This window comes from Anomaloglossus baeobatrachus, chromosome 2 (assembly GCF_048569485.1).
Source record: "Anomaloglossus baeobatrachus isolate aAnoBae1 chromosome 2, aAnoBae1.hap1, whole genome shotgun sequence".
Lineage (NCBI taxonomy): Eukaryota > Metazoa > Chordata > Amphibia > Anura > Aromobatidae > Anomaloglossus > Anomaloglossus baeobatrachus.
In genome coordinates, this window is record NC_134354.1 from 31715647 (window position 1) to 31732617 (window position 16971).

The following is a 16971-nucleotide window of genomic DNA, read 5'->3' on the forward strand; positions in this document are numbered from 1 at the left end:
ACTTTTTTAAGTATTTCATTCCACATGTGTTAATTCATAGTTTTGACGCCTTCAATGTGAATCTACAATTTTCAGAGTCATGAAAATAAAGAAAACTCTTTGAATGAGGAGGTGTGTCCAAACGTTTGGTCTGTACTGTATGCACTATATGGCACTAAAATGTATACTCTGTATGGCACTATTATATATACACTGTATGGCAGTATTATATATCCATTGTACGGCACTATTATTTATACACTATATGGCACTATTATATATGTACACTTTATGACTATTCTATATGCACTGTATCCCACTATTATGTATATATACTCTGGCAATATTATATATAGTCTGTATGGCACTATTATATATGCATTGTATGGCAGTATTATATATCCACTATATGGCACTACAGTATTATATATGCACTGTATGGCACTATTATTTATACACTGTATGGCACTATTATTTATATGCACTGTATGGCACTATTATTTGTACATCGTATGGCACTATTATTTATACACTGTATGTCACTATTATTTATACACTGTATAACACTATTATATATGCGCTCTATCGCACTATTATTTATACATTGTATGGCACTATTATTTATACACTGTATAACACTATTATATATGCGCTCTATTGCACTATTATTTATACATTGTATGGCACTATTATATATACGCTGTATCAAATTTAGAACCCCCCATCCCTCAAAAAAAACCCCAAAAAAAACAAACAAAAAAAAGCAAACAACACAGCACAGCTTTCTGCCTCCAAGTGACAGTCGGATAATAAATCTTTTTTGGAAAATGCACATATTTCACTTGAGACGTTTACAATGAGCCTCCATTGTGTCGCCTCGCACACGGACGCCCGGATCGCTGGAAATATTAGCTTTCAGGTTTACATAATGGGATAATAAAACTTTTCATCTCTAGGAAAAGGCGCCGATTTAAAAGCACCATGGGAGGATTATTAATCCTGCGCAGCACGCGGGTGCTTTGCTCTCAGCGCACGTCCTCCTCCGTGGCGGTGCGGCTCCCGGTGAAGCTCCTTCAGCTCTGCCAAATTCATAATTATTTAACTATCGTCTCCGCGAGATTACTTACTCAAGCAGCAGCTTTGTCTTGCATTGATTCCTGCAACAGCTACCCGGGCGCTGCGCCAGGTCATTTCTCTGCGTGCTCCTGCTCTTGGCAGCTTGTCTTATTCAGCAATTATACAGGTCTTAAAGGGCTGCACCTTTACTATATGACCTTTATATTGAGGCTTATTTACAATGAGCGGTGTCAGCGGAACATGAAGATGCCGTATATTGCAGACGATTGCGCCATTAATTTCCCGATATTGCCCAATAGTAAAGTTGAGCCATTAAGATTTAGATGCTAGTCTAGCGGCGTTTTGGTAGCCCTGTGGACCTCCTTCCACCCATGGGCACCCTTGGCTACTGTTCTCATTGGTGAGTCCGCCACCAAGCTAACATTGTACTGGTCCTACCAATCGAAGAGGTGCTAGGCATGCCGGTGGGTGGCTGGATGCACGCACGGTCCTGAACTGGCAGCAGCCAACTACCGGCATGTCAGGTGGAACAAGGTCCTGCAAATCTTTTTGATCAACTCTAAGTGGCGGTGAACATACTATGATTTGGGGGTTTCCTGACTTTGCCTGACTGCACAGGTACAGTGCCGTCGTACAGCAAGACGACCCCAAAAAGAGGAGACGAGTATCAGAAAAAAGACGAGTATTGCCACAACCTGTCCAGGTCTCAGTTATGTCCTGATCCAGGTCTGGGAGGAGATCACCCAGAACTCCATCGAATGTCTCATGAGGAACATGCCCAGACGTTGTCCAGAGGTCACACAGGACCACGGCGGTCATACACACCACTCATCACATTATGTATCTGTGCATCCGACGCTGCTGAGTATCACCCCAGCCTGTCCAAGGTCTCAGTATTGTCCTGATCCAGATCTGGGAGGAGATCACCCATGACCCCATCTAACGTAATATGAGGAACATGCCCAGACGTTGTCCAGAGGTCACAGAGGATCATGGGGGTCATACACACCACTCATCACATTATGTATCTGTGCATCCGATGCTGCTGAATATTGCCACAGCCTGTTCAGGGTGTCAGTTAAGGCCTGATCCAGGTCTGGGAGGAGATCACCCATAACTCAATCTAATGTTTCATGAGGAACATGCCCAGACGTTGTGCAGAGGTCATACAGGATCACGCGAGTCATACACACCACTCATTATGTATCAGTGCATCCAAAGCTCCCCAGTATTACCACAGCCTGTCCAAGGTCTCAGTTATGTCCTGATTTAGGCCTGGGAGGAAATCATCCAGGACTCCATCCAACGTCTCATGAGCAACATGGCCAAGCATTGTCTAGAGGTCACACAGGAACATGAGGGTAAACCACACATCTTCTCACATTATGTATCAGTTTATCCGACGCTGCCAAGTATCGCCACAGTCTGTCCAAGGTCTCAGTTGTGTCCCAATCCAGGTTTGGGAGGAAATAACCCAGGACTCCATGGAATGTCTTATCAGAAACATGCCCAGACGTTGTCCAGAGGTCATACAGGAACACGAGGGTCATACACACCACTCATTATGTATCAGTGCATCCGACGCTGCCGATTATTGCCACAGCCTGTCCAAGGTCTCAGTTATGTCTTCATCCAGGTCTGCAAGGAAATCACCCAGTACTTCATCAAAGGTCTCATGAGGAACATGCCCAGATGTTGTCCAGAGGTCATACAGAAACATAGGGTCATACACAACACTCATCATAATATGTATCATTATGCTAATAATCACCACAGCCTGTCCAATGTCTCAGTTATGTCCTGATTCAGGTTTGGGAGATCACCCAGGACTCCATCTAACGTCTCATGAGGAACATTCCCAGACAATGTCCAGTGGTCACACAGGCACACGGGGGTTAGTCACACACACCACCCATCACATTATGTATCAGTGCATCCGACACTAACGATTATTGCCACAGCCTGTCCAAGGTCTCTGTTATGTTCTGATTCAGGCCTGGGAGGAGATCACCCAGGACTCCATCCAATGTCTCATGATGAACATGTTCAGACATTGTCTAGAGGTCATACAGGAACACGGGGGTCATACACTTCACGTCACACGTGATACACACGTCATACATTATGTATCAGTGCATCCATCGCTGACGATTATCACCACAGCTTGTCCAATGTCACAGTTAGTCCTGATCCAGGTCTGGGAGGAGATCACCCAGGACTCCATCCAACGTCTCATGAGGAATATGCCGAGATGTTGTCCAGAGGTCACACAGGAACACGGGGGTCATACACACCACTCATCACATTATGTTGCTTAATGAAATTCACACTCATTGGATCCATCTAGGATTTCAATTTGTTAACTTTTGATTCTCAGGGTGGTTTGTGATTCAGTCAACTGACGATTGATGATTTTACATTCATCATTGGTAAAATTACACGATTTATATTAAGAAACATCATCAACGTCAAGTGGTTAGAAGATAAAGGAAGGCGTCTTACCATTTTCACCTGATTTCTTGTCTTTTACACTTGTTGCTCCAGAACTTTGTCTCTAGATCCAGAAAGAAAAATGAACAAAAATAATTATTTTGATCATTCAAACGGCAACTATAGTGTTAATGTAAAGCAGGAAAGTGACACAATACAACAAAATAATTCAAAAATTTCAAAAAGACTTAATCATCTCCAATTTCCACATTCTCTCATTGACAATGTAGCCCACTCATGAAGAAATATGGTTGCCACACTGTATACCCATGTGTGCCACCAGCCCATTCCCAGTATAGCAGGTGACCCTGTAAGAAACCCACCCCAGAGGTCCAGAAGACCAGCCGTGTCCAGGCAGCCTTAATCACAGTACCACTTGCCAATTATTGGGACTCTCCACTCACGTAGATGTGCCGGAACGTTACCGCTAAGGAATGTGTGCTCTCTGTACTGTGATACATTTCAGCTGGATGTGCGCCTCAGACGCACATCCAGCTGAAGCAGGGGCTGGGATCGATGGGTCCTCCGACCACCACCTATGGCCCCTGTGTCTGTACTGTGCCTGACTTCAGCTCTTCCCTTACCCGCTGCATCATTGCCACCTCCGCAGCTTTGCGTTACCCACAGCAGTGTGATGAGGTTGCAGAGTGATGACCTCATCACGCTCCTGCACATTGGGCCTCAGAATGATGCACCAGCACCCTGCCCTGCACTTGGCTCCACCACATGGCTAATTTCCATGTCCTGTTCCTGAAGTCCTTTGCATGGAAATTAGCCATGTGTAGTGGCCGAAGCAACACGGCCAGCCCCTTCTGCTGTGGCTGTGACTGGGGCCCACGGCTTAATAAAGCTAAGTAATTACCCGGCTGGGCCCCCTTCTTCACCGGGTCCAACACATCAGTAATGATTGTAATGCCCTGGACGGTCCTGGATACGAGTACCAAGCACCCGAGCATGGTAGTACTTGCTCATCACTAGTTACGAGTACTGAGCACCTGAGCATGGTAGTGTCCGCTCATCACAAGTTACGTGTACTGACCATGGTAGTGTCCGCTCATCACTAGTTACAAGTACTGAGCTCCAGAGCATGGTAGTGCTTGCTCATCACTAGTTACGAGTACATACACCTGAGCATGCTAGTGCCCGCTCATCACTAGTTACGAGTACTGAGCACCTGAGCATGGTAGTGCTCGTTCATCACTAGTTACGAGTACAAAGCATCCGAGCATGGTAGTGCCCGCTCATCACTAGTTACGAGTACTGAGCACCTGAGCATGGTAGTGCTCGTTCATCACTAGTTACGAGTACAAAGCATCCGAGCATGGTAGTGCCCGCTCATCACTAGTTACGAGTACTGAGCACCTGAGCATGGTAGTGCTCGTTCATCACTAGTTACGAGTACAAAGCATCCGAGCATGGTAGTGCCCGCTCATCACTAGTTACGAGTACTGAGCACTAGAGCATGGTAGTGCCCGCTCATCACTAGTTACGAGTACTGAGCACCTGAGCATGGTAGTGCCCGCTCATCACTAGTTACGAGTACTGAGCACCTGAGCATGGTAGTGCTCGTTCATCACTAGTTACGAGTACAAAGCATCCGAGCATGGTAGTGCCCGCTCATCACTAGTTACAAGTACTGAGCACCTGAGCATGGTAGTGCTCGTTCATCACTAGTTACGAGTACAAAGCATCCGAGCATGGTAGTGCCCGCTCATCACTAGTTACGAGTACTGAGCACCTGAGCATGGTAGTGCTCGTTCATCACTAGTTACGAGTACAAAGCATCCGAGCATGGTAGTGCCCGCTAATCACTAGTTACGAGTACTGAGCACCTGAGCATGGTAGTGCTCGCTCTCCACTAGTTACGAGTACTGAGCACCTGAGCATGGTAGTGCCCACTCATCACTAGTTACGAGTACTGAGCACCTGTTACGTCACCGCCGGAGTCTGCTCCAGCGACTTCTGCTCCGATCGCCAGGCGACACAGTGTTCCTGCCGTGGATGGTGCTGGTGATGGGAGAAGAGTCGATGCCAGTGGCACCGGTGGGCGCAGGCTCTGATCATCCACTGGGCTGGGTTATCTTGGGATCTGCAGTACCGTTGGCTGACTGTGGGTGGTGTGTATCTTCCAGCTGAAGTTGCAAGCGTTCAGCTACAGCCAATGGGAAGACACCACACCCTTCTTATTCCCCCTCCTGTCACATGACCACTGCCAGAGATAGTTCTGATTTCCTGGCTCCTGGTCCGCCCTATTCTGTTTTGTGATTCCTGTGTGCTGACTTCTGCATGTTTTTTGACTACCCTTCTGCCTGCTGTTTTTGTACCTCGCTGCCCGATCCGGATTTGACCTCTGCTCCATTTTCTGATTATGTCCTTGTCTGCCGATTCTGTTCCTGTTCTGCTACTCCTGGTTTGACCCTGCCTGATGACTACTCTCATCGGACTGCAGCCTTCCACAGGTAGTGATCACCAGGGCCCTGTGTAATTCCAAATCCCTGTATAGGGGTTAAAGGGTTTCAGGGTTCTGGGGGTCCTGCTTGGTGAGTGGCTTCCCTCTAGTCTGTCCATTACATCCCCCCGAGTCTGTTGATCTAGGCAGGCGTTACAGCACCTGAGCATGGTAGTGCTCATTCATCACTAGTTACGAGTACAAAGCACCCGAGCATGGTAGTGCCCGCTCATTACTAGTTACGAGTACTGAGCACCTGAGCATGGTAGTGCCCGCTCATCACTAGTTACGAGTACTGAGCAACCGAGCATGGTAGTGCTCGTTCATCACTAGTTACGAGTACAAAGCACCCGAGCATGGTAGTGCCCGCTCATTACTAGTTACGAGTACTGAGCACCTGAGCATGGTAGTGCCCGCTCATCACTAGTTACGAGTACTGAGCAACCGAGCATGGTAGTGCTCGTTCATCACTAGTTACGAGTACAAAGCACCCGAGCATGGTAGTGCCCGCTCATCACTAACAGTGACGCATCCACATGTGAGTTGAACACATCGAGGGCACATTTGAGGCTCGTTCCCATCCGTCCGTCTAGTAGATTGCATCAGCTGGTATCTTTCATAACAAAGTGCTGGCAGCAAAGAGAAAGGGCTGCTGATCAGGAAAAGGAGTGGGCGCAAGATGACAGGAGATCGGAGCCTCCGGAGCCACGTCTTCCTCCAGTAACAGGAGGTCATTCAGCGATAATGCCAGCTGGGTACCAGTGCCAAAGCAAGAGGCAGAGTTTTGAGGCTAAATGGTACTACTCAGAGCTGAAGGAGAAGGGGCTCAAGAGCAAACATTACACTAGTCCCCCCATAATGGTGCTATGTGACGCGCCTACGGGGTCTGGGGGTGTACTCGTCACTGGGCCGGTGTAGGGAGTGGGATGTCACATTGGCTAGGCCCGGTTCCGTGACCACAATGGTGTCAATAAAGATGGACGGGTTATTTACAGGGGAGGATAGAGTTTGTATTTGTGACGCCACCTGTGGTTTGCGGCTAATATAGGAGTCGCCGCTGCGGGAGGTGTCTTCTGGGGCAGATGGTAGTGCAGCTCGGTTGGTGCAGCTCTCCACAGGCAGAGCTCAGGCCCCAGGGATGTCGGGAGTAGTTGTTTCCTGCTCCTGTGCAGCTTTGGCGAAGGTAGGATTGGAGGACACAGGGGTTACAGTTAAAGTTCTTCACTCACTGAGATGTCACCACCTCTGGAGTGCGGAGCTCCGCGGTCATGGGCTCCAGCTGATGACGGATAAATCGGAGGTCAGTGCCGGTGCTTCACTCTGTGACTACTTCCTACTTGCGCTGTGTTGTGTGGGTCCCTGCGGCTTGAAGCTATGCTGAGACCCAAGTCCTTGGATGGGCTCCGTTTCTGTCCCGTATGGCAGGCAGTGCAAGTCCCTGCTTTCTGTGCTTGGTCCTGAGGGAGCTATGGCGCAGCTCTCTCCCCAGAGAGCGTATTCTCCCCACGCCTCACTTGTTCCCTGTCTGCCTGTTACTGTATGCGTGTCTCTGTGTCACCTTGCTCTCCCTTCTTTAGCTCCACCCCCGGGTTGCTGAACTAGTGGGCAGGAGGTTCCTCACTTTGTGATGGCCACCCGCTGGTCCCTACCCTAACCCTGTCCCCGTGGGAGGGCAACTGACTGTTTGTTGTGTGGATTGTGGTGGTTACCGGCAATGACATCCTCCTTACCCGGGATGAATACTGCACCTCTGGTGATGTGCAGTACCCTGTGGCGACTGAAGCCTCAGGGGCGCCACACTATGTATTGGCCCTCAGGATAAAAAATTCTCACCATTTATTATTAAAAGGATTAAACGAACACAGTTTGGTCCTCTCTTGCACGGTCCCCAGTGCGGCCACATATTTTGACTCTATGGTATGAATGGGATGCCCACTAAAGGCAAAGGACAAGGCGCCTTGATAAGTCCTTTTTTCCTAGGGATTGGGAGGTCCCAGATATAAGACCTTAAAAATGCAAACTACAGAGCTCCCAGTAACAGCCTCAGAGCTCCCAGTAATAGTCACAGAGCTCCCAGTAACAGCCTCAGAGCTTCCAGTAATAGTCACAGAGCTCCCAGTAACAGCCTCAGAGCTTCCAGTAACAGTCACAGAGCTCCCATCAATAGACACAGAGCTTCCAGTAATAGTCACAGAGCTCCCATCAATAGACACAGAGCTTCCAGCAATAGCCACCAAACTCCTAGTAATAGTCACAGAACTCCCAGTAATAGTCACACAGCTCCCAGTAATAGTTACAAAGATCCCAGTAATAGTCACAGAGTTCCCAGTAATAGTCACAGAGTTCCCATTAATAGCCATCAAACTTCCAGTAATAGTCACAGAGCTCCCAGTAACAGCCACAGAGATCCCAGTAATAACCACAGAGATCCCAGTAATAACCACAGAGATCCCAGTAATAACCACAGAGATCCCATTAATAGTTAGAGCAGTAAAACAGAGCCCCAGGTAGTAGCACTGGGCAACCAGGCCCAACTACCCGGCAATGTATCATGTGATCGTCCCTGGCTCGGCTTCACTTTGCGGAGTTGATACAATTAGTTTAAAGGCCACCCTTTTCTTTGTTGGTGTAGCCCTCAATAAGCTCCTCCATCACTTCTACCCTTTTTTTGTGTGGACTTTTCTGCTCCTCATGCTGGATCAATAGTATAATGTTCCATTATCCCCTCCCCTGAGGAGCGTGGTACCTGGCTCCGCCCCTCCTGTATTGGCTGCCGGAGCTGCTCATCCCTTCCTTACTCCTTCCTCTATATTTCCATTTCTTTCCCCAGATTTCCAGTTCATGGCCGTGGTCAGAGAGAAGAAGACTTGGCATTGTAGGATGATTTTTCGTGGGGTCTCTGCCGTCTATCGGACAGATATTATGGGACATTATGGGATGGCTATTCAAGCTATTTCATATGATAAACAATCTACATGTTACACAAAACAGGAAACAGCAGCTATTCCTGTACTCCCCGATGGATGGAGGGATCAGATCTGGAAAATAGGATGGCAGCGCCTGTACACAGGTGGACGGGGGTGGGAAGCTCCCCATTCCCCCAGTGGCTGTTTTCTCGCTGCCGGAAGAGACACTTCTCCCAATTACCGGCGCTGCACAAGCGAAGACCGTCCATAGGGCGACATTATGAAAGGATAAACAGTTTTGTTAGCGGTATGAGAAGCTTCATTTGTGTCCCGCTCCCGGCCACATTAATGTTTAATAGGGTGATTTACCACAGGATGGGGCCGGAGATATACAGGAGCCTGCAGATATACAGGAGCAGGCAGATATACAGGAGCAGGCAGATATACAGGAGCAGGCAGATATACAGGAGCCGGCAGATATACAGGAGCCGGCAGATATACAGGAGCAGGCAGATATGCAGGAGCAGGCAGATATACAGGAGCAGGGAGATATACAGCAGCCGGCAGATATACAGGAGCAGGCAGATATACAGGAGCAGGCAGATATACAGGAGCAGGCAGATATACAGGAGCCGGCAGATATACAGGAGCCGGCAGATATACAGGAGCCGGCAGATATACAGGAGCCGGCAGATATACAGGAGCAGGCAGATATACGGGAGCAAGCAGATATACAGGAGCCGGCAGATATACAGGAGCCGGCAGATATACAGGAGCCGGCAGATATACAGGAGCCGGCAGATATACAGGAGCCGGCAGATATACAGGAGCAGGCAGATATACAGGAGCAGGCAGATATACAGGAGCCAGAGATATACAGGAGCCAGAGATATACAGGAGCCGGCAGATATACAGGAGCAGGCAGATATACAGGAGCAGGCAGATATACGGGAGCCAGAGATATACAGGAGCCGGCAGATATACAGGAGCCGGCAGATATACAGGAGCCGGCAGATATACAGGAGCCGGCAGATATACAGGAGCCGGCAGATATACAGGAGCAGGCAGATATACAGGAGCAGGCAGATATACAGGAGCAGGCAGATATACAGGAGCAGGCAGATATACAGGAGCCAGAGATATACAGGAGCCGGAGATATACAGGAGCCGGCAGATGTACAGGAGCCGGCAGATATACAGGAGCCGGCAGATACACAGGAGGCGGCAGATACACAGGAGCAGGGAGATATACAGGAGCAGGCAGATATACAAGAGCAGGCAGATATACAGGAGCAGGCAGATACACAGGAGCCGGCAGATACACAGGAGCCGGCAGATACACAGGAGCCGGCAGATATACAAGAGCAGGCAGATACACAGGAGCAGGCAGATACACAGGAGCAGGCAGATACACAGGAGCAGGCAGATACACAGGAGCAGGGAGATACACAGGAGCAGGGAGATACACAGGAGCCAGAGATATACAGGAGCCGGCAGATACACAGGAGCCGGCAGATACACAGGAGCAGGCAGATACACAGGAGCAGGGAGATATACAGGAGCAGGGAGATATACAGGAGCAGGGAGATATACAGCAGCCGGCAGATACACAGGAGCCGGCAGATACACAGGAGCAGGGAGATATACAGGAGCAGGGAGATATACAGCAGCCGGCAGATACACAGGAGCAGGGAGATACACAGGAGCAGGGAGATACACAGGAGCAGGGAGATACACAGGAGCAGGGAGATACACAGGAGCAGGCAGATATACAGGAGAAGGCAGATATACAGGAGAAGGCAGATACACAGGAGAAGGCAGATACACAGGAGCAGGCAGATACACAGGAGCCGGCAGATACACAGGAGCCGGCAGATACACAGGAGCCGGCAGATACACAGGAGCAGGGAGATATACAGGAGCAGGGAGATATACAGGAGCAGGGAGATATACAGCAGCCGGCAGATACACAGGAGCCGGCAGATACACAGGAGCAGGGAGATATACAGGAGCAGGGAGATATACAGCAGCCGGCAGATACACAGGAGCAGGGAGATACACAGGAGCAGGGAGATATACGGGAGCAGGCAGATATACAGGAGCAGGGAGATATACGGGAGCAGGGAGATATACAGGAGCCGGACACCTGTCCATATCTTCTGCATCTTAAGTAGTTTGTTTTCTTGCTGTGAAGTAGTCCAAATGTTTCTCTTGGTTAAAACTTACTAATTCACCCCTGGTGTGTTTCTCTGACCTCTCTTCCTGCCACCCCTCCCTTCTGCTCACACCTGAGCCATCTTCTATGCCTCTAGAGTTGTATAAATCAGATGGCACTGGTCTGTTATGACCATGGTCTGTGCGATTCCCTAAGTGGGATTCCTAAGTGGGCAATCAGAAATATTCCAGAAGTGACCAGAAGGTGAGCGTTACCTCTTTCACTGTGTCTTTCACTTACATCTTTAACTTTTTTATTTTTTGGGTCTCCCCCTTATTCACATTTGTAAACTTTATTCTCACCATGTTCACCTATGCCGTCACAGTCTTTGCTCCACTCCTCCTCACTCTCCTTCACTATCCCCAAACCCCAGCACTCTCCAAATAAATATTTATCTCCCCTTCCCCCTTACCTCCCAACCTGTCCATATCTGCTGACCTGCTCCTAAATCTCAGATCTCTCTTAATAATGTGGCGCCCCTGAGGCTTCCGTCGCCACAGAGATATTGCCCCTCAGCCAGAGGTGTGATGTCCCATCCTGGGTAAGAATGAGCTCATATGCCGGTCCATAGACTAAAACTTGCACACACCAATTGGTAGGCATACACTGGGTCAGGGATAGTGGCAGCAACCCCCATAGATGTATTCATGGGGCCATAAGTTCCATTTCTGGTCCCAATGGTGTGTGTCCTAGTCAGTGGGTGTGTGGGAGGAGTCAGAAAGTGTGAGTAGATGAGGGAACCAGGAAGTTCAAGTTCATAGTTCAGTCAGTGAGAGCAGTCTGTGAGAGGGAGGAGGAGAGGGAGGTAGTTACCTCAGGACTGTGAAGGAGAGAAACGGACAGAAAGAAGTTCCTGGTGGAGATCCTGGGGTCTAGTTAGGCCCAGGTGACACCTGAAGAAAGTGAGAAAGGATTCCAGGGCCACAGAAGGGCAGTTTGGCTCGTGGCCTGTTCCACAGGAAGATCGGGTGGAGGGATGTGGCTGCATTCGGGGAGGGTCCCCAGACAGAGGGAAGAAAGACAATTCCTCATAAAGTAACACCGAAGGCCGAGGGTACAGGCCCTTTGTACAGGCCCTGTGGTGGAGGCCGAGACCAGTTCAACTAGTAGAGTCAAGGCTAAAAAGACAGTGAGGAGAGAGAGACACAGGAAGGGTGCACCGGTATTGACCTCTGAACTACTCGGGATCGACGGAGGCACCTGACAGTGGATCCCAGCATACTGTGGGCAACCGGTTTTGCTAGCGCCTGGACTCAGAAACAGTGAGTAAAGACCTTAACTGCAATCCCTGTGTCGTCTGCTTTGTCCTGCACTGCACCTAAAACACCATAGACTTTACCAAGCACCAAAGGTTGTCCTGGGGTACCCGCTCTACCTGTGGAGAGCAAGAAACAACTTAGCTGCCATAACATCAGCCCCGGAGGTCCCTTCCAGCAGCTGCGGCTCCATAGCTGCAAATTACCACAGGTGGCGTCACGAATCTTATATAAACTTTAACACTATCATCACCCCCAATACCGCCACATTAACTGACCCCACCAGGGCCACGGAATCGGGCCCCACCACCGCTGACTACCCCGGACTAGTCCGGCCCAACACCGAGTCACCCAAGGCCCTGGGGTGGGCGAGTCAATAACACGCAGACCATGCCGTCCACTCTCCTTCTCCCACTTGCTCTCCCTTTCTCTACTTCTTCTCACTGCTGGTGACATATCCCTCAATCCTGGACCCCCACAGATGGTACACCCCTCTTTATCACCCATTTATCGCTCCCCACCTAGTAGTAACTACCGCAACCTCTCCAATATAAAATCCATTCACCTCTCACCCACTCCGCCGCACCTTCTCTCTGGAGCGCTCTGGAATGCCCGTTCTGTCTGTAATAAACTGCACATCATTCACAACCTCTTTACCTCTAGCAATCTATCCTTTCTGGGCCTCACCAAAACATGGCTGACACCCTCCAACACTGCCTCCCCTGCTGCACTATGCTACAGCGGCCTCCACTTCACCCACACTCCTCGCCCTGGCAATAGACAGGGTGGTGGAGTGGGCCTCCTTCTTTCTAACAACTGCAGCTTCAACCCAATCCCACCTCTACCCTCCCTTGTCCTGCCTTCCTTTGAAGTGCACTCTGTCCGCATCTATTCTCCCTCCAACCTCCAAGTGGCCATCATATACAGACCCCCGGGCCCTACCACTGCCTTTATCGACCAGTTCTCTGCCTGGCTTCTACACGTTCTCTCTGCTGACATTCCCACTATCATCATGGGTGACTTCAACATCCCCACTGACACCCGCCAGTCCGCATCCTCCAAACTCCTCTCCCTCGCTTCATCGTTTGGTCTAACTCAGTGGTCCGCCTCTGCCACCCATAAAGATGGACACACAATATACCTTATCTTCACCCGTCTCTGCTCTCTATCTAACGTCACAACCTCCCCTCTCCCCTTATCTGACCACCACCTACTGACCCTTTCAGCTCTGTCCTCCTCACCTGCCCGCCCCCCCCTCTTCAGCGCCTAGCACACCCCCGCAGAAATCTTGCACACATCAACATACACACCCTTTCTGATTCTATCCTACCTCTGTCCTCCATATCTTCAGTCCACGACACAAACAGTGCTACCAGTTTCTACAACGCCACACTCACATCAGCTATTGATTCTGTCGCTCCCCTTGTACACGGCAGAGTGAGACGAATCAATAGACAGCCCTGGCACAACAGCCTCACTAAAAAACTACGGCAAGTGTCTAGGGCTGCAGAGCGGCGCTGGAAGAAAACGCACTCCCAGGAAGACTTCACCATATTCAAAAATGCAATTGACACATTTCGCTTGGCCCTCACCTCTGATAAACAGGATTACTTCAGAAACCTGATATCATCTGTAACACACAACCCCAAACAGCTATTTAATACTTTTACCTCCCTCCTTCGCCCACCGCTGCCCCCTCCAACCTCCCTCATCTCAGCAGAAGAATTTGCTACACATTTCAAAGAAAAGATCGACCAAACCAACAAGTCTTTTCTGCTCAACCACCACAACCCCCTCATATAACAGACCACTGCCCCTCCTCCATAAACTTCCTCCCCACCATCACCGAAGGAGAACTTGCGCATCTTCTCTCAAAAGCGCACCTCACAACCTGCGCACTTGACCCGATCCCATCCCACCTCCTCCCCAACCTCACCGCTATGCTTATTCCAGCCTTAACCCATCTCTTCAACCTGTTTTTAACAACTTGTACCTTCTCATCTGCCTTTAAACATGTGTGGCGCCCTGGTCTAGCCAGGTCGTCACAGATAACACACAAACACCCCCACCCCCATTAGACAGTGACACCAGCCAAACACAAAACCCTTGTTGCCTCCCTCCAGTGTCTGATGTCCACACCAGGTGGGGCGGAGCCAAGCTGTTGGCCCCACCCACCGAGGAGTTCACAGGCCTGGAGGCGGGAAAAGTGTCAGTTAGTGGTTGGAGTTTCAAGAGTGAGGAGTTCACAGGCCTGGAGGCGGGAAAAGAGTCAGTTGAGTTCAGGAGTTTAGTCCAGGAGGTGGAAGTGAGAGGAGTAAACACTTGGGTGTCTGGGTTTGTGGCCCAGGCACTGACAGCAAGGTTGGCAGACGGTGGTGGCCGTCTGCAGGAGTGGTGAAGCAACGCGGAACCGTAGGACCAGGGTCGGGCGTTGGCCCGCCGGTACCGACCGGGGAGCGAAGTGAAGCCAGCACACACAGGCAGGGCCATCGGACCCCGACCAGGCTTGGAGCCGCCGAGAATAGTCAAATCCGAATGTGACCGGAACCCCAGGGGTTTCCTAACAACCAAAGACCCGATAGAAGGCAACCGCCCACACCGTGAGGGTATACAGCTACCGCCTAAGGCTAGAGACCCAAGGGCCAGCGCCTGCGGGCAAACGGGCTCCTCCGACATACATTCACCGGGGAGCGGACTACCGTTGGGGATCCATAGTAGTCAACTAAGTACATCAAGGTGCAGGGAAAGACATCCGCCATCACCTGTCCGGGGAGAGACACTGCAGCCGGCTGCGGGACCCGTCCATCCAGCCGTTTGGTTTACCGAGGACTTTGTGCATCTCTTACTGAGTGAGTACACCCGTGCCATCCGGCACCGGGCCGCGCTGTCCCTGCAACCCTGCACCTCACCAACCCAGCTTCCCCGTCACATCACAGGGCCCCGGGACCACCAACCTCTACCCACGGAGGGGGAAAACAACATCCCAGCTGCTCCCTACCATCGCTCCCGGGATCCCCGTCACCAGCAGCGGTGGTGCCCATCTTCACCATGACCCGTGGGTGGCGTCACGGACCAAATCCCCCAAACCAACAACCCCTTTCACTCACGGGCGAGGAGAGCTACTTGAGTCCCCGGATCCGGCCCACCGCTCGAGCCACCGAGCAGCAGCCGCAGCAGCGCCGAACCCGAGCGTTAGCGAGCGCGCGGCAGCGTCCTCCCCGCCCGCGACACATGCAACAGTCACACCTATCCTAAAGAAACCTTCCCTTGACCCAACCTCTGCTGCCAGCTATCGCCCCATATCACTACTCCCATTCGCCTCAAAACTCCTGGAACAGCATGTCCATGCTGAACTTTCCTCCCACCTCTCCTCTAACTCTCTTTTTGACAACCTACAGTTCGGCTTCCGTCCACATCATTCCACTGAAACTGCCCTGACTAAAATCACAAATGACTTACTGCCAAAGCTAACAACCACTTCTCTGTACTCCTACTTCTAGACCTGTCCTCAGCCTTTGACACTGTCGACCACTCCCTGCTACTACAGATCCTCTTTTCCCTTGGTGTCAGAGACCTTGCCCTCTCTTGGATCTCTTCATACCTCTCCACACTTTTAGTGTCTCCCACTCCCACACAACCTCTTCATCCCACCATCTCTCTGTTGGCGTCCCTGAAGGCTCTGTCCTGGGACCCTTACTCTTTTCCATCTATACATTTGGCCTGGGACAACTCATAAAGTCCCACGGCTTCCAGTACCACCTATATAATGATAACACTCAGATCTACCTCTCTGGTCCAGATGTCACTTCTCTGCTGTCCAGAATCATGGAGTGTCTATCGGCTATATCCTCCCTCTTTTCCTCTAGCTTCCTAAAGCTCAATGTGGCCAAAACTGAACTGATCATCTTTCCTCCATCTCATCTACACTCTCCACCTGATCTATCTATTACAATAAATAACATCACGCTCTCCCCAGCACACAAAGTTCGGTGCCTCGGAGTGACCTTTGACTCTGCCTTGTCCTTCATACCACACATTCAATCCCTCACCACCTCCTGTCGTCTTCAACTCAAAAATATTTCCAGAATCCGTCCTTTCCTCAATTCCCAATCTACAAAAATGCTAGTGCATGCTCTCATAATCTCCCGCCTCGACTACTGTAACATCCTCCTCTGTGGCCTCCCTGTTTACACGCTCACCCCTCTCCAATCCATCCTTAATTCTGCTGCCCGACTGATCCACCTCTCTCCTCAATACCACCCTGCTTCTCCTCTCTGCAAATCCCTCCATTGGCTCCAATCCAATTCAAACTACTAACACTGTACTACAAAGCCGTCCATAATCTGTCTCCTCCGTATATCTCTGAACTAATTTCTCACTACTCCCCAAAACGCAATCTCCGATCCTCCCAAGATCTCCTTCTCTCCTCCTCTCTCATTCGCTCCTCACGCAACCGACTCAAAGACTTCTCCCGAGCATCCCCAGTCTCCTGGAACTCGCTGCCTCAACACGTCAGACTATCTACTACACTTGCAAACTTCAAACATAACTTGAAAACTCATCTGTTCAGAAATGCCTATAACCTTCAATGACCTCACT

The 16971-nt window shown here is 50.2% G+C and overlaps 1 protein-coding gene across 1 annotated transcript in view; it reads right to left on the bottom strand.

Annotated features, from left to right (window-relative positions):
- Positions 1-16971, bottom strand: part of PCP4 (Purkinje cell protein 4) — a 101067-nt gene that overhangs the window by 32180 nt on the left and 51916 nt on the right. Inside the window, exon 2 of the mRNA XM_075332899.1 lies at positions 3559-3610. Within this exon, the coding sequence (XP_075189014.1) occupies positions 3559-3610 (52 nt within the window). The remainder of the gene's footprint in view (positions 1-3558; positions 3611-16971) is intronic.